Here is a 19,500-nt window from a genome sequence, read left to right as displayed (position 1 = left end):
CTAGGTAAATGGTAAATGGACCTGCACTTATATAGCGCCTTTCTAGTCGATTTGCGACCACCCAAAGCGATTTACACTACAGACTGCGCTCATTCACCCATTAACCCACACATTCATACTGGTGGCAGAGGCTACCCTAAACGGTGCCACCTGCCACCATTGGGAATTCATTCGCACACTGATGAACGCAGCATCAGGAGCAATTTGGGGTTCAGTATCTTGCTCAAGGATACTCTGACATGTAGGCTGCCATGGTCAGGGATCGAACCACCAGCCCTCTGACCGCTCTACTAACTGAGCCACAGCCGCCCAAAGTGCATGTTTCAGGACTGTGGGGAAGCCGGAGTACCCGGTGAGAACCCACGCTGACACGAGGAGAACATGCAGAAGAGCTGCAGGCCGGAGTTGTACTGACGAGCCTCTTGCTGTGAGGCAAGAGTGCTAACCACTACACCACCGTGTAGCCCATGAGCAATGTAGAAGCTGTGTAGCCAGAGGGGGTCCTTGAAATGACAAACTTGTTTATTTCGGTTTGAAGTTTAAAAGGTTTAAAGATGTTCGACTCCGGCCTGCAGCTCTTCTTTGTGGAGTTTGCATGTTCTCTCTGTGTCAGTGTGGGTTCTCACTGGGTACTCTGACTTCCTCCCAGTCCAAAAACATGCACTTACCAGAACTTTACCGTAATAAATACAGTGCAACTTTTTCTAATATTACGGTAAAATTATATTAACACTGTTGATTTCACTTTTAGGATTGCCAATTTATTCCATATTTTACCATGAAAATATAAAACGTTTTTCCATCAATAGAAATGCTGTTCTGCCATATAATTGACAAGAAAATACTTTATCAATGCCGCATAAATTCAAGATTTTACCATTAAATATTACAGTATATTTTTGTTAGAGAAATGGTGTTTAGTCCATTTAACAGTGACAAAAAATATTTTTACAAAAAATAAATGCTAAAATTACAGGGAGGTCTTGTATATATATTACAGTATTTTTTTTCTTACAAACGCGGTGCAAGTGTATTTTACAGTGGAGTAATGTATTAAAAAAAACAGTAAAAAAAAACAGTTTTGGCTGATATATAAATTTACAGTGTTTCATTGTTACTGAAACTGAAATAACCCATTTATCATTTTACGGTATTTTACTGTCATGGTTTAGCAGTTTTTCACCGTAAAATCTACAGACATTTTTTTTACAGTGCAGGTTTAATTGGTGACTCTAAATTGCCCGTAGGAGTGAATGAGAGCGTGATTGTCTGTCTCCATGTGTAACCCCTTTGATAGTCTGGAGACCTGTCCAGGGTGGACCCGCCTCTCGATCAATGTCAGCAGGGATCGGCTCCAGCCCCCCACGACCCCAGTTCAGATAAACAGTTAAGGAGAATGAATGAATGTTGGACTTTTTATATTTTGCCATCGTAACGTTTTTTTAAATCGCATAGGTCAGTACTATTTGGGGGTCCTTGGCATGGCAAATTTGTTTATTTCTGTTTAAAGTTTAAAATGTTAAACGATAATAATAATGATATACTGTATAGTTAAGTCGAGTGGTGTGACCTATCTGATGTTTCTGCTGGGCTGATTTTATAAAACATAAAAACGTAATACATTTCAATTTTTTTACGCATTTTTTATTCATTATTTTATTAATTAAACCACAAAAAAGTATATTAAAATAATAATACAATAATACATTTGGACAATCTTAGTGGGTACATTCGGCATAGCAAATACTTTAACTTTTGATACTTTAATTAAAAAGTTAATGATGAGCCCTTTCTTTACAAAATGAAAATAATGCTTACATAAACGAATCAGTACAAATAATCCAATAATATATTTATATTATATAAAACAATCTGAGTGGGTCCATACTGCTTAACGAGTACTTTTACTTTTGATTCTTTAAGTACATTTTGATGCTGATACTTTTATACTTTTACTTCATTAAGTTTTTAATTGAGGACTTTTTCACAGTTTGGTATTAGTACTTTTACTGAAGTAAGAGATCTGAATGTTTCTTCCACCACTGATTCCGCAACCGTGAAATTCTTTAAACAGGTTACTCTGCCTGTACATATACGACCTTTATTGACGTTTTTGAAGGGAGACCAGTCTGGCAGCAGTGATTTCCAGTGATGCCACTTTTTAGGTTGACAAACAAAACCAGTTGGTTCTGTTGCACCTGAGAATTCAGTTTCTACCTCTAAGATGGTCCTCTTCTTTTGGAACTAAAACAAAATTTTCATTAGTTTTGGAAGAAATATTCAGATCTCTTACTTCAGCAAAAGTACTAATACCACACTGTGAAATTACTCCACGACAAGTAAAAGTCCTGCATTCAAAACTTACTGAAGTAAAAGTACAAAAGTATCAGCATCAAAATGTACTTAAAGTGAGAGATACAAACGTTTCATGAATCATTCGTGAACCCTGTCGTAAGATGATTTATACGCTGGTTTCTACGTTTGATTGCTAAATGAGGGCCAGTGTGTGTATCCTTGAATTCTGAATGCAGGACTTTTACTTCCACCACTGGTCAGTAGTTCCTCGCTGCTGTTCACTCAGCACCATTAAACTGTCAGTTGGTGATGCAGGAGTTTTCAGCCCCTAAACAAACATTGTAATTGGCTCTATTGCTGCTAAAATAATTAGAATAGAACCAGATCTACATAGCTGCAGGCACTTTTTCCTCACCAGGGTATATATATATATATATATATATATATATATATATGATAAAAGATAGGACATAATGAAGAAGGAAGCAGATCTTCTGCAAAGATCTTTAAAGATTACAGAGCAGAAATATAAAAATGATACAGTTGAATATACACTACGGTGGGATGGATGGGGTGGGTGGTTGTATGTGTGTGTGTGTGTGTGTGTGTGTGTGTGTGTGGCAGCAGAATAACGATTGGTATGTGGGTGAGGTTGTCAGAGCAAGGATTTTTTTGTGCGTCTGTATGGATGGTGTGAGGAGTGTGGGTGAGGGAGAGTGTGTGTGTGAATGTGTGTGTGTTGCTCTCCATGGGGGATATAGCCAGTGGATCGCTCGCAGCATCTCTAGTCCCAGCGTCCCCCCGGATACGTGTATGTGTGTGTGTGGTGCTCAGTAGATTGGGCTGCAGAGTGAATGGGCTCATTAGCGGTAGCAGAGTAACACATGGCCTGGGGCACACACAGACACACAGCACACGCTCTCTCTCACACATACACACACACACACACGGTCACACTCCAGACTTGCATACTAATGCGTTCAGACTGTGAACACAACGAGTCTCATTTATAAAAGATTCTTATATTCTTATGCAGCAGTCTGAGCTTTACAACACATTCCAAGCACAAGATGAACTTATGAAAAATTTATCTGCGTGCCAAAATCAGCTGTTTACATGAATTATCTCCAATGTTCTGTGATGTTACAAATGAAACTAACAATTTTTTTCCAAATGATTAATTAGGTGACATGTTCCCCCAAGATGTTACAGGAAGGAAATAATGTATCACAATGTGAAGCCCACACAGAATATAACTGTGGAAAATGGAAATAGACTTTATCACCTCCAGAAATGGCAAAAAAAGTTTTTTGGACAGTTGATCATGTACATTGTGTCCTAAACTGGGAGCAGCCACAGAATTTCTGCTTAAATGAGATTTTTTGTGTCAGCATTGACATGAATATGGAATAATATGGATTTTTTAATAAACACCAGCAAACAAGCATGGCATTGTTTTGAGAGGTGGCAGAACTATGGCCGTTTGGAAGAAACCTGCCAACTGTAATTCATTTATTATTAATTAATCGATTAATCGATGCATGCATACATGGGTAAAATAAAAGATGTACAGTACTATGCAAAAGTTTGTCATGATAATGGACACTTTTATTTTGAAAGGACGAAAACAGACTTGATCCTGTCAATTGTAAAACTAAATCAACTGAGATTAAACTGTAAAGATTAAATCAAGGAGTTCATTTTTTTTTTATGTTTTAGCTCCCGAAGCGGCATGAGGTCTGATATGATCTTCATATTTAGGTGTGTTTTGTTTTTAAATCATGTTTAGATAAAATTAAACTCAGTAATTCATGCTTGCAAGGTTTGATACAGTAATCTAGTTTTGCTCAAATTAATACTCTTGTATTTCTGTGTGTTTTATTATTGTTATTGCAACTTTCAGTTTGCAAACTGTCGCTTTATCCAACTTAATTCTCAGCTTATTGACGTACGGCCGCAGAACTAATCGATCGGCCGTGTTTCAGTTCAGTGATACTGATACGCGGTCAGAGATAAAATGAAAATGTAAAAATACTCAGATTGATTAAAAATTCCACGTAGTCGACCAAATTCTTAATGACCATTAATCAATCATTGATTAATCATTCCCATCCCTAGGCAAAACCATTCATTATATGAACTCTGGGTAATGAAGTGAAGTCATTATAACCAATTCAACTAAAGAAACTTTTCCAACGTGCACCACAGTAGCTCCAGCCTCCCTGCTGGGATGAATGACAAGAACAAGGAATCTTCTGCCTCACATTCCACTTTGAAATGTGAAAAGCCGGAGAGAGGCACTTTCATTGACCCTGAAAGGCTTAAATATTCTCTGTCAGTCGAGTCTAGATTGTTATTGCACGCTCACACTTGTATAGATCTTTTGTGTCTCTTTTTGCCTTCAAGGAGCTTTAAGAAGCAGCAGTGAATTTAGTTCTGTGTTAACCCGCGCTTTGTTGGGCTGTTTAATCTAAAAAATGTCACTATGTTTTGTAAAATAGTATTTTTTTTTATATGAAAGGTGCAAGGTGACTCGTAACCATAACTGTCAAATAATAATAATTGAATAGACTACAGACTAAAGTATTTCTCTCCGGAATGTAGTGAAGTCATAGACTGTATAAAAGAAATGGACCATCTGAATCTGAAAGGTGAAGCCACTGCAGAAGTGCATTGAACCTGCATTCTTTCTCATGACCAGCAGGGGGCATGGCAGATTGTATAGTCTTGAGAAAACTACTCTACTTTTCAATTGAGTCTTTTCTTAAGTGAACATTTTCCTAATGAGTTTATGGTTTCAATTGTTAGTTCAAGTCTTCTTCAATATAGCATGATGTTAATTTTTGTAAATTATGGGTCAAATAGACATTAAAGCAGGGTAGGCGTGGGTACTATGTGATCAGCTGCTACCATGGCAACTTGTTAATCATAACAGGGACATAGCAATGCCTATAAATGGAACTGTGTGCATTTAACTAGCTGTGAACTTGTTTTGGGGTGTTGTCCAGGTTTTTGTCTTAGGAAGTTGGCCCTTTCACAGTATGTTTTCACTGCATGAAAGGCATAAACTGTATCAGAACATTTCGGACGCTAAAATATCTTGATGAGCATGTGTTTGTATTAGAAAACACTTTTTCTCGTTGTAGGTACATCTCTTGTTTTATGCCTGGTTTTTCTAGCCAAAATTAGCCCCTAAGTTACTATCACAGTTAATGTGAATTATGGATGAACCTTGCTGAGCAATTACTGTAGCTAGCTAGCTCAAATTAGCTGGTAACTTGCTTTGCTAATGTAGCTTGTCTCTGCTGGGCTTGTAACCTGTGTTACAGTCAGTTCAACCCCCTAACCTCTCTACCCTCTTGTTCAAATGTGGTCATTTCTGACTCCAAAATGCCAAACTCAAAGCTACAAAACTGTAAACCAATGGGTGACATGGTGGCTTCTTTTTAAACCCAGTCATCAGAATAAATGTTAGCATTATGTTTCTGCAAACCACAGATTTGCTGAATCTCAACAGTCTTAACAACGGATATGGAAATGTGAATGTTTCTGAGCCGATGCAACTCGTTCTCAATTCCCCCTTTTCGCCCTATGTGAACCTAGTTCTTTTGCTGGTGCTGGTGCTGTTTCGCAGTTGGCTCAACTAGCCAACCGTCTCAGAACTTGTTTTCTTTTCCACAGACTCGAAAGCCTTGTCATTACATCAGTGTACATGTACTACACAATTGTGCTGCTCGTCTTGAATGCTATGGATGGCAATTACGTTCTAATTGACACTGAACCTAAGATGTTAATGTTAGACTTTGTTGTAAGCTAACGCTAGCCCGCTAACACTAGCCTGCTAACGCTAGCCTGTATCAATTACATTGCAATTAAACAAATCAAAATAAAATGAATGTTAAACGTTTTAGTTGGTCTTGTTAGTCAGTTTATCCCGCCCCAGCCCCTGACGTGAGCGGTTCGTAGTTCAAGACCAGCAAAGAGTTGGTGCTGCTCTGGAACCAATTTTTCTGTCCGAGAGTCGGTTCTTTGGCAGTCGAAAACAAAGAACTGGTTCAAGATTTGTTGTTCCCCGATGGTGGAACCAGTTCCTACCAGAGCAGGGGCGTCCCTCTCTACCTTTAAAAACCTCCTGAAGACCCAGCTCTTCAGAGAGGACCTTCTCTCCTAGCACCACACCACAACTCTGCTCCTTAAAGAATCATCACTAGACCTTATTGCTGCACTAACGGCTCTTATCTCACTATACCTTGATTGTTTCCCTTTTTCTGTAAGTCGCTTTGGATAAGAGCGTCTGAGAAATGACTAAATGTAAATGTAAATGAAAAGATTAGACACCGGCTCTGAACCGGCCCTGGAGCTGCCTTGGTCGGAAAGGGGTAAATGTGACACATGATGACCACAACTTATTGTCAGGTAAAAAAAGAACAGGGGGAACCAATAATTTGGGGGACTTGCATTGCTTCTAACATCACACTGCTTCATGACCGGGCCAAAAACAACAACAAAACATTTCAGATTAAAGTACCTGTGTTTTGCAGAAATGGAAATTGCCAACATTTCTAGCTGGCGACCATCTTTTATACATTCCATGAGTGGAGTACAAGATGAAAGTAGCATAAAATGTAAATTGTGAAGTAGAGTACCTCAAAATTGTACTAAAGTACCAATGCTTTATCTCAAAACAATATTAAAGAGGAGGTTTCTGCACACTTTTAAGCGAGTTGAATAAAAATCCAACATTACAGCTAGGGCAAAGCTTTTCATCTCCACAAAAACCTTGATATCCACCCATATGTGCACCATATGCTCCGTTTTTGGATGAACTTCACATATTTAATTTGTGTTAAGCCCTAATGAGACTATGTTTAGGAGAAAAAAGCTGAGGAAATCTTTCTCGCTGACCTTCTCCTGTTATGTATGTATACTGTATACGTATGATGACACACAGGAGTTGATGTCTCAACCGTAATCCCAGGTGAGCCTGCAGAAGCCTGGCTCGGATGTGGAGAGATTTATGCACTAACCTACAAATAGTGAGTATAGAGGACATCTGCTGCCTAATTCCAAACGGTCCAGAGTTGAGTGTGTGAGTGCAGGCTGATGACTGGGGTTATCAAGTGGGCACCTGCCATCACAGATGTTTCAGTGAATTAGAGCCACTACACCTCCAGAAAGCTGAATAGTGTATGTGTTTGCAATAACCTTCAGACATTACTAATCCTGGACACAATCTCTGATCCACAAACACTTAAACAGCATCCAGTAACCTCAGCCTCTTCATCTTTTACATTTAATGTGATATGCAGCCACAGTGACGTCTTTGACCTTAACAGAGAATCGTCCAGCACTGACCACAGCTGCCTCGACTGTATGTTTCAGGGCAAAGAGCATTTATTTATAGCGTGTTGTTTGGTTGCTATTGAAAGTCACACACTGACTTTATATACTCAGCCAAATACACACACACACCTGCACACAATAGAGAAGAATGATGCTTTGGATAAATGTCCTGAAAGCCCAAAATGTGCAGAATACGTTACATTCTCTCAGCCAAAACAACAAACTAATGTGAACATCTTTTCTCCATTTGGTTGTAACACAATATAAATATACCATTGAGGTGAGTAAATGACAATTTTAGAACAGTGAGTACAGCCATTTGTCTTACCTTAGAGCTGTGCCTCTGGCTTTGGGCTTGTCAGTCACCTGTCAATACACACACACACACACACACACACACACACACACACACACACACACAAACAGTGAGTCAGATTTTTTGGATACAGTTTTATTGTTTATTGAACCCTTTGATGCAAGTTTTTATGTTTTTGCAATAAATTAATTTCATCATTCAGTATTGCAGGATTTCCTCAAATAACCTGTTTTTGATCATCATACATCCTAATTTTTTTTTCATTTCTTACTTTTTGAATAAAACCCCTTTTTTTATCACTACGCTTCTAATGCACAAGGCCATTTTTGTTGTGCATTAGAAGGTGTTTATACGTTGTCACCAATTCACCAATCTAAAACCTGACAAAGAAGACACAAATATTAACTATCCTATTTTGTTAGATTTGTGTTTTTCCAATGGAAATTATTATTTGGAGGCTCTAATAAGTCTCAAATGTTAAATATGTGATTTTCCAATGTAATCTGGTGGTTCTAACAACTCTTTTAAAGTTAAACCTTAAAAATAAGACAAACATAGTTACACATATACTCAAATTGTTAATTCAGTGTATCACTTTTTGTATCACTACGCTTCTAATGCACAAGGTCATTTTTGACCCATGTGTGTAAACTTGATGTAATAATACAAAACTATTTTTCTTAATAAAGTATGAAAGGAAAAATGGATATAATGATCTGTTGTAATAATAATAATAATAATAATAATAATAATAATAATAAAAAGATAGTCAAAAAGAAGGTGTTATATTGTGCAAAGGTTTAAATTGAACTGAAAAGTGAATAATTAATGGATACAGAACATACACTAGGTAAATTGCCTCTTCGGTTGTTTAGTTATGAGGATGTTTGAATCATGATATTAAAAATAAATAATAACACAAGACAAAAGTCTTAGTATTTTGAAAATAAAGTTTAATATTTTCAAATATATATGTATATATACCATTTTTTTTATTTAATTTAATTTTTATTTCTTCTTCATTGTTGGTTTGTTGGTTTATTTCATTGGTTGGAGTTTTATTCATGCTTGTTCTGTCAAAGCACTTTGTGAACGCTGTTTTAAAGGTGCTATATAAATAAAGGTATTATTATATTTATTACTATTATTACTCTGTATGTGGGAAAAAGACCACAATAAAATAGTAGAAATATATATATATATATATATATATATATATATATATATATATATATATATATATATATATATAGCTACAGACTTTTCACCAAGGCTTCATAAATTAATAGGATTAGAGAAGGACTTTACAGGGAATATACTAAACTACATAATAAATAATAGACTGTACTAATTGATTCACTCGTTTAAACTTCCACTCTTCTGGCACTCTCTTTTTTTCCCTCAGTCTGCTCTCTTTCTCTCATTCCACTTCAAGGTTTTTCTTTCTTGTCATTAAAAAATAAAACCCTCCTTCTTCCCTTCCTTTCTCCTCTCCTCGCCCTGTCTCCTCGGTGCCCTCTCTCCTCACCCTGGCCTCTGTTCATCTCTATTCATACTTCCTCTCCTTTCAGTCAAAGAATGGGGTGATTAAGTTTGTCAGTGAAGCCTTTCCTCCCCTCCCTTCTCCCCTCTCATCCTCTTTTTTTTGCCTCCTCTCTCGTTCAACTCAGAGTCAATTTTGTACATGACTACATCAATTACAATAACAAAACACAAACAATAAACTCAATTTCTGCAAATATCAGCCATTAATTCATCTCCAGGCACTGAAACCTGACAATTAGAATGAATTAGTCAAACAAAAACAGGACCTTTTCTCGCCTCTGGCTGCTTGTTCTCGCCGTCTCTCCCCCTCTCTCAGAATAAGGTGATTAACTGGACCAGTGAAGTTTCTGATAGATCGATGTGTGCTGCAGGCTACAACAACAAACCTCCTCAGATCTTTGGCTTTGGGAGACTTGCAGAGGATCTATGAGTGAATATATTTAGCCAGCTGGTGGCTTTACTTGGATTTAAATAAAGAACAACCCTACCGGTATTTATTCACTCAATCTCTTCGGTTACAACGCGGCTGGAAGTATTGTTCCTGACAAAGAGGGCACACTGTTTTACCCAAAGCGAGACAATCATACCTTAAAGCTTTAGAGACGTAAATCGCTCTGTATATGATTTATTTTTATTTGATAAATCTCCATATCCCCTTCTTTCTCATGTGGGTGCGAGGCATCACTGTGTTTCACATCAGGCCTGGCGATACAGTTTTAACAAGGCTTTAAACGCCTCCGCAGCATCTTCAACCGGAGCTCAACAATGAATTCTTCGCTCCTCTATACGCTGTCACTTTACTTTGCGCGAGACACTTTATAAAGCATTTCTAACACCTGAACACCGGGTTCAAAATCCTCAATATCTGATGCAACTCTTGCGTTGAGGTTGCACTGCTGAAAATATAGCAGCTGCTGGATTTTCACTAGTGCAAAACAAAGTCTCTCCATATCCAGAATTTGAGCATCTTTCCATCAGCTGCAAGCCGGATTTAACACAGCCGCTCCACCAAAGACTTGTTAAATTTCCCATTGACATCTGGCTGTGCACAGAAATAATATTAGCCTTTAGAATTATATGCATATCTTTAATCTTTTTGAGCCACATTACATATTCATGCATGATTAGACAGACAGTCACTGGCCCATAACTGTTTCCTCAGCGACATGTGATCCCCACTGTGTACAGTAGACAAAATGAACAAATGTTTTTCTTTCTCACATGTCAACCGAGATAAGATTTTTCTATTTACCCACCTGCCTTTAAGCCCTTTTCAGTCACTTTCACCCTTCCATTTACTCAGTGACCTTCTGACCTCGCTGATCGATGCCTTCCTATACCTCACACACACTCTTGTTTACTGTAGCATGTGCTGACCATCTGTTAAAAGTTATCTCAGTTTGAAGGTCGATAAGTAGCCTCTGCTCTTTGCTTTCCCCCCCTGTACTGTGTATATGACACAGGAGAAAAACCACTGGACACAACCTGAGTTAAGTCTTGAGATGCGACACCACCTCATTATCTCAACAATTATCATATAAACGTGATGCATTAACTGTATTTTAGCACCTTGTCAGCAGAAGCTGCTAATTTTTATTTATTTGCAATACACCATAATCATTTTTCCAAAAACTCAGATGTTGTTTTGACTCCTACCTTGGTGTCCTTGAGTTCGCTACAAACATGCTTCTCTTTTCACATTTTCTTTATTTATAAAACATTTTTTAAAACTGCATGTTTAAAACCAAGCCAAACTGTGATTTCAGGCTGTGGATAACTACATGCTTTAGTTGCTTTAATGATAAGTTTCCATTGAAGTGGTGAAAACTTGAAAAGTCAGACCTGCTCACTTAAAGTCCGGGGGGGAAGTAAAATCAGAGATTTGTATGAAAATAGATTCAAAACTTACAAAATAACAGTTGAAAACATGTAAAAAAAAAAACCTAAAAAAAACCCCTTGAAAACTACAGTCATGGAAAAAATGATTAGACCACCCTTGTTTTCTTCAATTTCTTGTTCATTTTAATGCCTGGTACAACTAAAGGTGCATTTGTTTGGAAAAATATAATGAAAACAAAAAAAATAGCTAATAAGAGTTGATTTTAAGAGCTGATATCTAGAGATTGGTTTGGTCAATGGTATTCTTGATAATAACCAAAATCATTATCAAGAAAACCATGGAAAATGGCTAGATATCAGCTCTTAGATATCAGCTCTTAGATTCAACTCTTGCGAGCTATTTTTTTTATCATTAATATTTATCCAAAAATAAAGTTGGATGAAGCTACAGTTTGCACACTGAAAGTTGCAATAACAATTATAAAACAAACACAAATACAAGAGTATTAATTTGAGCAAAACTAGCTTATTGTATCAAACCTTGCTAGTATGAATTACTGAGTTTAATTTGATCCAAAACTTATTTAAACACAAAACACAATTAAATATGAAGATTACTGTGAAAACTAACCTCATGTCTCTTCAGGGGCTAAAACAAAAAAACATTGAACTCCTTGATGTTATCTTTACAATTTAATCTCAGTTGAATTAGTTTTACGATCGACAGGAAGTCTCTTTTTGTCCTTTCAAAATGAAAGCGTCCGTTATCACAACAGGCTTTTGCATAGTACTGTATACATATATTTTATTTTGCCCATGTTTGCATGTTTTTATACATACTGTAGTGTGTATAAAAACATAGCGATTAATCAATTAATTGACAATAGATGCTCAAGTTGGCGGGCTTCTTCCAAACGCCCATCCCGAGTTGAGGTGCCCTACCTTGCATTAAATGTAGAGTCTCTCGACTTTAATTATTACATTTTTAAAAAATGTATTATCAGTCTCTTATTAAGCACCAGGGAAAAGGATCAGTGGTGCCACATCACACAGCAAAGTCACGTTTTTAATGAGTGAGGCTGTTGTTTAAACGGTCATCTCGTAGCGGCTTTGATAAGAGATGAGCTGCTTCACGATTAGTCTGATTCAGCTCTGCAGGTAATTGACTGATTGATCACTCATACATTTGCTTCACAGTAATTAATCAAAGCCGCACGTAGCAATGTCAGGACATGAACAAAACCTACTGAAGATGGCTGAATTCCATTTGGCTACTCCAGTTTCAGGGTGCATAGTGACACACATCACTGTCACTGGGATACTGTGATGGACAGAGTCTATTCATGTTATTAGTAGATCTGAAACAATTACTCGACTTACCAATTGCCAGGAAAATTATCTATTTTTAAATTTATTTCAGGCCAAAATGGCAGACAAAGCTGTTTCAGCCTATCAAATGTGGAGATTTCCTGCTTTTCTCCCTTTTATATCACATTAAAGTGAACCCTCTTTGGGTTTTTAACGGACAAAACAAAAAAATTAAAGAAAGATTTTTAAAAATGTAGATGGACACTTTTTCTGACTTTTTTTTCAGGCCAAATGATTAATGGAAAAAAAAAATCAGCAGATTAACTGAGCATGAAAGTAATTGTTGGTTGCAGTCCAAGTTATGACAATAGTCACACTATCTGCTGCATGACAACAGAGTCTATTGACATTAGTTTAAAGTTAGTAAAGGTCAAGCAAACCCTGCATGCTATTATGTTAATTTTCCCACTCACAGATATGTCTTAAAGCTACACAACTAAAAGTTATATCCTGTGACATTTTGTTAAAGGGGACATTTTTTTGGATCACATTCATGCTGGAACATGTTCCATTGTGTACTTTTTAGTTTAGAGATTTGATTTTTGATTTTTCATGTCATATAGTGCCCCTACAGTGCCGTTATTCCACTGCTACATGTAACTACATGCTAACATCAATGAAACCTGTAATCTTAGTTGCTGATGTTGCTTAGGCCTATTTCTCAATTTAAGGTCAAATTCCTGCAACAAGTTCGATTGTGTAGTTTTTGTTTAAGAGCTGTTTTTGGTGGTTTTTCCCTGGTAGGAAATGCTATTGCAGTGTCGTTATTCCACTGCTACATGCAGCTGCATGTTCATGCTAACGTCAATGAAACCTGTCATCTTAGTTGCTGATGTTACTTATTTCTCAATTTCAGGTCAAAGTCCTGCTGAAACATGTTCGATTGTCTATTTTTTTGCTTAACAGCTGGTTTTTGTGGGTAGAAAATGCCATTACAGTGTCGTTATTCTACTCCTACATGTAGCTAAATGCTAACGTCAGGAAAACCTGTTATCGTGGTTTGTGATTTCTTCTCAATTTTAGATCACGTTCCTGCTAGAATATGTTACATTGTGTAGTTTGTACAGAGATGGTGAGAGTACACATGTGGCAGCCCCGGAAACACTGACCAATCAGAGCAGACTGGGCTTTTTGGGAGGGGTTCTTAAAGAGACAGGCACTAAAACAGAGCATTTCAGACATTGTGTGAATAGAGGTGCAGCAGCCATGGGCAGTATGAGAAAAATAATGTGTTTTTTCAACATTAAAGCATGTAAACTTGTTCTACCCCAACCTGAAAATGAGCATACCAGGTCCCCTTTAAGCTGATGTATTATGTCGTTTTACAGTACATACACTGCCCAGCACCTTCGTAAACCTGTCTCAATATTCTCGCAGCCACGACTGACTGTGCTACAGTGTGTGGTAGATGACCATGTTCCCCAGTGTGCTGGACATTTTTACCAGCTGCAACTGTATTTTTATATAAAGACAGAGCTTTTAAGCGTGACTTTGCTCTGACCAAGGTGATCTGTCATCACAAGCTCGCAGAGAGAAAAGAGAGAACTGCAGGGAGATAGAGAGACAAAGGACAGTCCTGCAGCGGTAATTGGGTTGCTGTTTTTCTGTCAGTTTCTAAAGTCATTAGGAACATCTCTCTCTTTCCTTCTATCTCTCGTTTCCTGTCCTCCTTTCCCTCTCTCTTCCATCCCTCCTTCCTGTGCTCTTTCTTTCAATTCCCTCCTCTCCTCTGTCTCTTTGCTCTGTGCCAAAAACATATTCATCATACTCCTCTGCTGCCCTCACAGCGTTGTGCCACAGCATACTAATGACAGTGTGTGTGTGTGTGTGTGTGTGTGTGTGTGTGTGTGTGTGAGAGAGAGAGAGACAGACAGACAGAGACAGACAGAGAGAGAGAGAGAGAGACTGTCAGCATGTGTTTATAGTTATGTGTTTGCTGGCGTAAATGCTTGTGAGTATAAGTCGGTGTGTGTACACTGTATGTGCTCGTATGTGTGTATTTGTGTATTTGATTAAGAATGTGTGTGTGTTGTGTTTTACTTCAGGCTATAAAAGCTTGATAATACACCATGCACTCATTTGCTATAAGCCTGTTAACAGCATGCACAGAAAAATGCCACAGAATTCATCTCCATCGCTCTCATTCTATCTCTTTGTCTCTTCCTCACTCTTCTTCTTCCCCTCTCTTTATCTCCGCCTCCTGTCTGCATTGTTATCAGTCTGTCTCGTCTGTCTTTGTCTCTCTCTCTCCCTCTCTGTCCCACTAACTTATTCACTTTCTTCTCTTTCTCTCTCACTTATCTCTGTTTATGTTGATCACTCCTGATACTGTCACCAAAAGAGAAAGAGATTGACGACAAGATAAAAATACACAGGGCCCATGTGTTTTAAAGAAGTAGTTCAACACATTGTGAAAACAGAGTGACGTTCAAAAAACACTTTGTAATCCTGTGTCTCTGTGTTAAGAGTTGTCACATAACCCTGATTCCAAAAATGTTATGTTAAAAGTGAATTAAAGACAACGTGATAATTTGCAAATCATTTGTGAAATATATTCAACTAAAAACTGTAGAAAGACAGAATATTTCAAGCCCAAACTGATAAAACTGACGATAAAGCAAGATATGCTTTAGGGCGTGGCTACCTTAATGATTGACAAGTCATCACCACAGCAACCTGTCAATCAGGAAAGAGGCGTACAAGTGCCTGTTCTTGAGCACATTTAAAAAGCCTTGAACTTGTTTTTGAGTGTTGTCTGTGTTTTTGTCTTTGAGCCTTTCACAGTGTGTTTTCAATTCATGAAACTTAATTACAACATTTTGGTTGCCTAAAAATGTTGTTCAACGTTTGGCTGTTCTGACAGACACACTCAAAGGAGTTTTTGTGTTTTTTTCTTCTGGTAAATACATTTTGTTTTAAGCCTGTTTATCTTTAGCCAACACCAGTGTTCCACTTAATATCACAGTTAATGTGAATTTCAAATCCACTTTGCTGACCAAGCTAGCTAGCTAATGGTAGCGTTAGCTCACTACTTAGCATTTGCTATTCTAATGGTGTATGGCTCCATCAGGTCAGTAAAGTGTGTTAAACAGGTGTCAAACTCCTGGTCTGAGCAGTGAAGGAAACCCGGAAGTGCCTTAATTGGCGGTTGCAAAAGAACTCCTATCTATCTCAATACAAAATGAGACGACTTCTCACTTGATTTATTACCTCAGAAAAAAGATTATGGTCTTAATTGCTAGTTTTAAGTCTTCTCCAAAACCATATGATGTTAACTGACCATTTGCAAAACTCCCAACCCCCAAGGTCCATCAAGCTTTGATCTCTGAGCGACAAGGTGAAACGGTTTGCATATGGGATTTGTGATTCTGACACTAGAGACCCTCAGAGTTTAGCAAGAGAGGACCCCTCTCCCAACTTAATATCTCGAATATCGACAGGCACACAAATGTCTCCAAGTTAAGCTAGCAAACATGAGCTAACTAATGATTGTCTAGCTATGCTAGATGAGATAACCCAATTTAACAGTTATGGTTGCTGTCAACTAGTATTCTTACCACTACTACCATCAGCCAACTATTGGCTAACATTCTATCAAAATTTTACATTAACTACTAATATATGGCCATATTATGTTTCCAATTAATTAGGTGGTGTGAAACTACTTTCAAACCATAGTGTTTCAACCATGTATGTTAGCCTTGGGTTTACTAGAGTAAAGGACGCTTTAACGCCGGTGAACAGTAACTAAGGGGGCGGAGATTTTGCGAACGGTCAATTGTGTAAATTATGGTCCCATTTAGAAGAAAATAGATGTTAAAGAAGCTTATAATTTGGGACGTGGCTACCTTGTGATTGACAGGATTGCTAACGTGGTGAGCTGTCAGTTAGGAGAGAACCAAAACAAGAACAGAACATAAGTTCACAAACTAATTGGTGGCGACACTGTGGCTACCTCCACACTAAGAGTAAAATGGAATATGTGGATTGAGTATAGCCATGGAAAGGGTAATGAATCCTTAAGTGAGGACGCCATATGAGCTGTAGAGAATCTCTACCTACTGAACACCTCCTTCACCTACGTTGTAAGACCAGGAGGGAGGAGATGATGAGAAGAAATGAATAAATTAGACCTCAGCGAAACACACACCTCCTACTACAGTAAGATACTGCTCTGGTTGGGACTACGAGTCACTAGCATTCGGTTATACAGTGAGAGAGAAAAGATGATCTTGATATAAAACAGCAGGGTTTCCTCTACATGTAATTGATTGTGGCGCACAGCCACGGCAAAATAAAAGCCACCACACCTTCAGAATAATGGTTTTGTTTTTTTTAACCTTTTGTTTTATGTTTATATTAATGTAAATTATTGTATGAAATGTGATTTTGGCACAAAACATGGTGTTTTTCATGAAATGTGAGGCTACGCTGCCATAATACCATTATTTTGAAAAGCCAACATTGGAGTCACCACCTGCCTGGCTGGCTGCAGCGCGCGAAAGACGAAGAGAGTAGAGATGACAGTCTGACGTGGAGGGAGAGAAAAGGGTGAAAGAAAGGTACCTAAGTTACATTTGATACAGTTTTGTTCAAACCAGTTAAAACCAGTTAGAGAGATTCTTATTTTTATTTTATTTTTGTACCATTGACACATGTTAAAGAGAGACTACTTCAGGCCTAATAAAGCATGTTGAGTCTTTGGTTATACAGTAGAGAAAGATTTAATTTGTTGTAGATTCATTTTTAACTCTAACGCTGTTTGAAATAGTCATAATTTCACATTTTAAAATTCCTGTTGTCGTCGTCACCCCTCTCTTCCACTCGGGCAGACCTCCCTCACAGTTTAAAAAATCCTGGAGGAAACCCTGAACAGTTTTCAGTTCATGTGTCTTTAAGGAGAGATAAAGGCACTGTGATGGACTTCAGACAGGAGAATGAGAGACAGGATAAACATGAATTTCATCCTGCCTGTTCATCCTATACTAAGAGTAATATGTATCCCCTATGATTAAGGAAGCCACTTGCTGCAGTTCTGAATGCACTCTAACTATCTGTAATTAACAGATCTACTTTCAGCATAATTGTAATAACTAAAAACCACTATAAATGACCTGCCATCATTTCTAATTATAATATCTGCCATCATTGTAATTATACAATCAGAAGGACAGTTAAAAGGAGATGAGGGGAATGGGTATCTTTTCATTAACAGAAAATATCTCACAGACTCTTTGATGAGTGCCGATATCAGTCCGCACAGTCGGGGAGGGGGCAGCAGCACGACCCCCACCGACTGCTTTGAACTCATCTTTGGCATCATTAGAGCGTGATGATGGTGATTAGAGGAGAGAGGGCCACCACGCCAATTTCCATACCGGAAAACAAGACGAGAAGAACTGCATCGCTCATGTGTAAAGTGTCCAACAAGACGCTGAACTATGGACCAATGGACACTGCACTAAACGTGGCAACACACCACAACATGATGCATAATAACCAAGGTTAAATAAACCAAGGTTTATCAAAATCAGACCAATGCTGCAGTAGGTATGGCCATTTAGTTTGAAGTTTGAAATTCTGACCTTAACTCTATGGAGTTTTGGGCTATTTTGTCCATTTTTGAATACTTTCCATCCTGCCTGTATAATATGTATAAATGTCATGTTGGTATTTTTTTTTCAGCACAACCTCACCTATATGACCTAATAATAATTTATTTTTTATTCTGACTTACTGGATGAAAATTTTGAACCAAAAAGAAACAAAGAAAAACCAACATAAATGTGATCTAGTGATTCTGTGTGATCCTGTCATCCAACTCTGGTTTTTAGTGTGACTCTATTTCATTTGTGTCTTGTGTGTTTAGCCTAACAATTTTGGTCATTTTGTGTCTTTGAAAGTCATTTTGTGTCTTTTTTTGTGTCTTTTTTGTGTCATTTTGTGTCTTTTTAGTTATTTTGTGTCTTTTTTTGGTAATTTTGTCTCTTTTTTAGTCCTTTAGCCCAACATAAAATGTGATTTTGAATCTTTTTTTTTAACTTTCAAAATACTATGATGCCCAATAAAGATTTTTAAATGTTGCAAATGTGAACAAAGGTTGCAAAAATAACATATTTAGATCCAGTTCTATCATTTTATACTAAATATATTTGAGCTTGTCTCCAGTTTTACTTGGTATATCATCATCAAACTGAAACTGGCCTCATGGAGTTTACAGCCAGAACGTTAGAGGTAAATTTACAGCAGTGCTCCATGCTGCTTTGTTTTCTAGTCTGGATGTCATGAAGAAGTCATGCTTTGGAGCTTTTGGAGACTCCAGAGGGTTAAATTATTACATTTTGTGTGTTTTTTAGCCCTCAGAAGAGTGTGAAGTGTGCCACTGGAGTAATTAGAGACTTTTGGATTGTTTAATTGCAATCAACGAGTAATTCAATCAATTTAAAAAAAAGCTTTTATAACTTGATGAATAGCATTTGCATTTAAATGAAGCTCAACAAAAGCCAAAGCGACAAATAATAATACAAATATCTTTAATAGAAGGTTGAAGCGCTCCAGGTATTACTGTGGACTTAAGCTCATAACAGGTCTTTAAAATTCAAGGTCTTTAAATATTTAATGCAACAAATTCAGAAAAATATATTTATTTTGAGGTGCATGTTTCATTGTCCCTTTTTCGAAGCATTCCATTATTAATTACATATTATACAGCATCACAACTTGTTTGGAGTGGTATTTCAGTTTTAAGGTACTTGTACTTTACTCGTACTTACCTATTTCCATTTCATGTAACT

General features: G+C 37.5%; 1 protein-coding gene across 1 annotated transcript in view; it reads right to left on the bottom strand.

Moving 5' to 3' along the window:
- aff2 (AF4/FMR2 family, member 2) overlaps positions 1–19,500 on the bottom strand; it is a 263,724-nt gene that overhangs the window by 71,521 nt on the left and 172,703 nt on the right. The window contains exon 10 of the mRNA XM_059346008.1: positions 7,967–8,004. Within this exon, the coding sequence (XP_059201991.1) occupies positions 7,967–8,004 (38 nt within the window). The remainder of the gene's footprint in view (positions 1–7,966; positions 8,005–19,500) is intronic.

The sequence above is a fragment of the Centropristis striata genome, chromosome 12, assembly GCF_030273125.1.
Source record: "Centropristis striata isolate RG_2023a ecotype Rhode Island chromosome 12, C.striata_1.0, whole genome shotgun sequence".
In the NCBI taxonomy this organism is placed as follows: domain Eukaryota; kingdom Metazoa; phylum Chordata; class Actinopteri; order Perciformes; family Serranidae; genus Centropristis; species Centropristis striata.
This window is presented reverse-complemented; position numbering and strand designations above follow the sequence as displayed.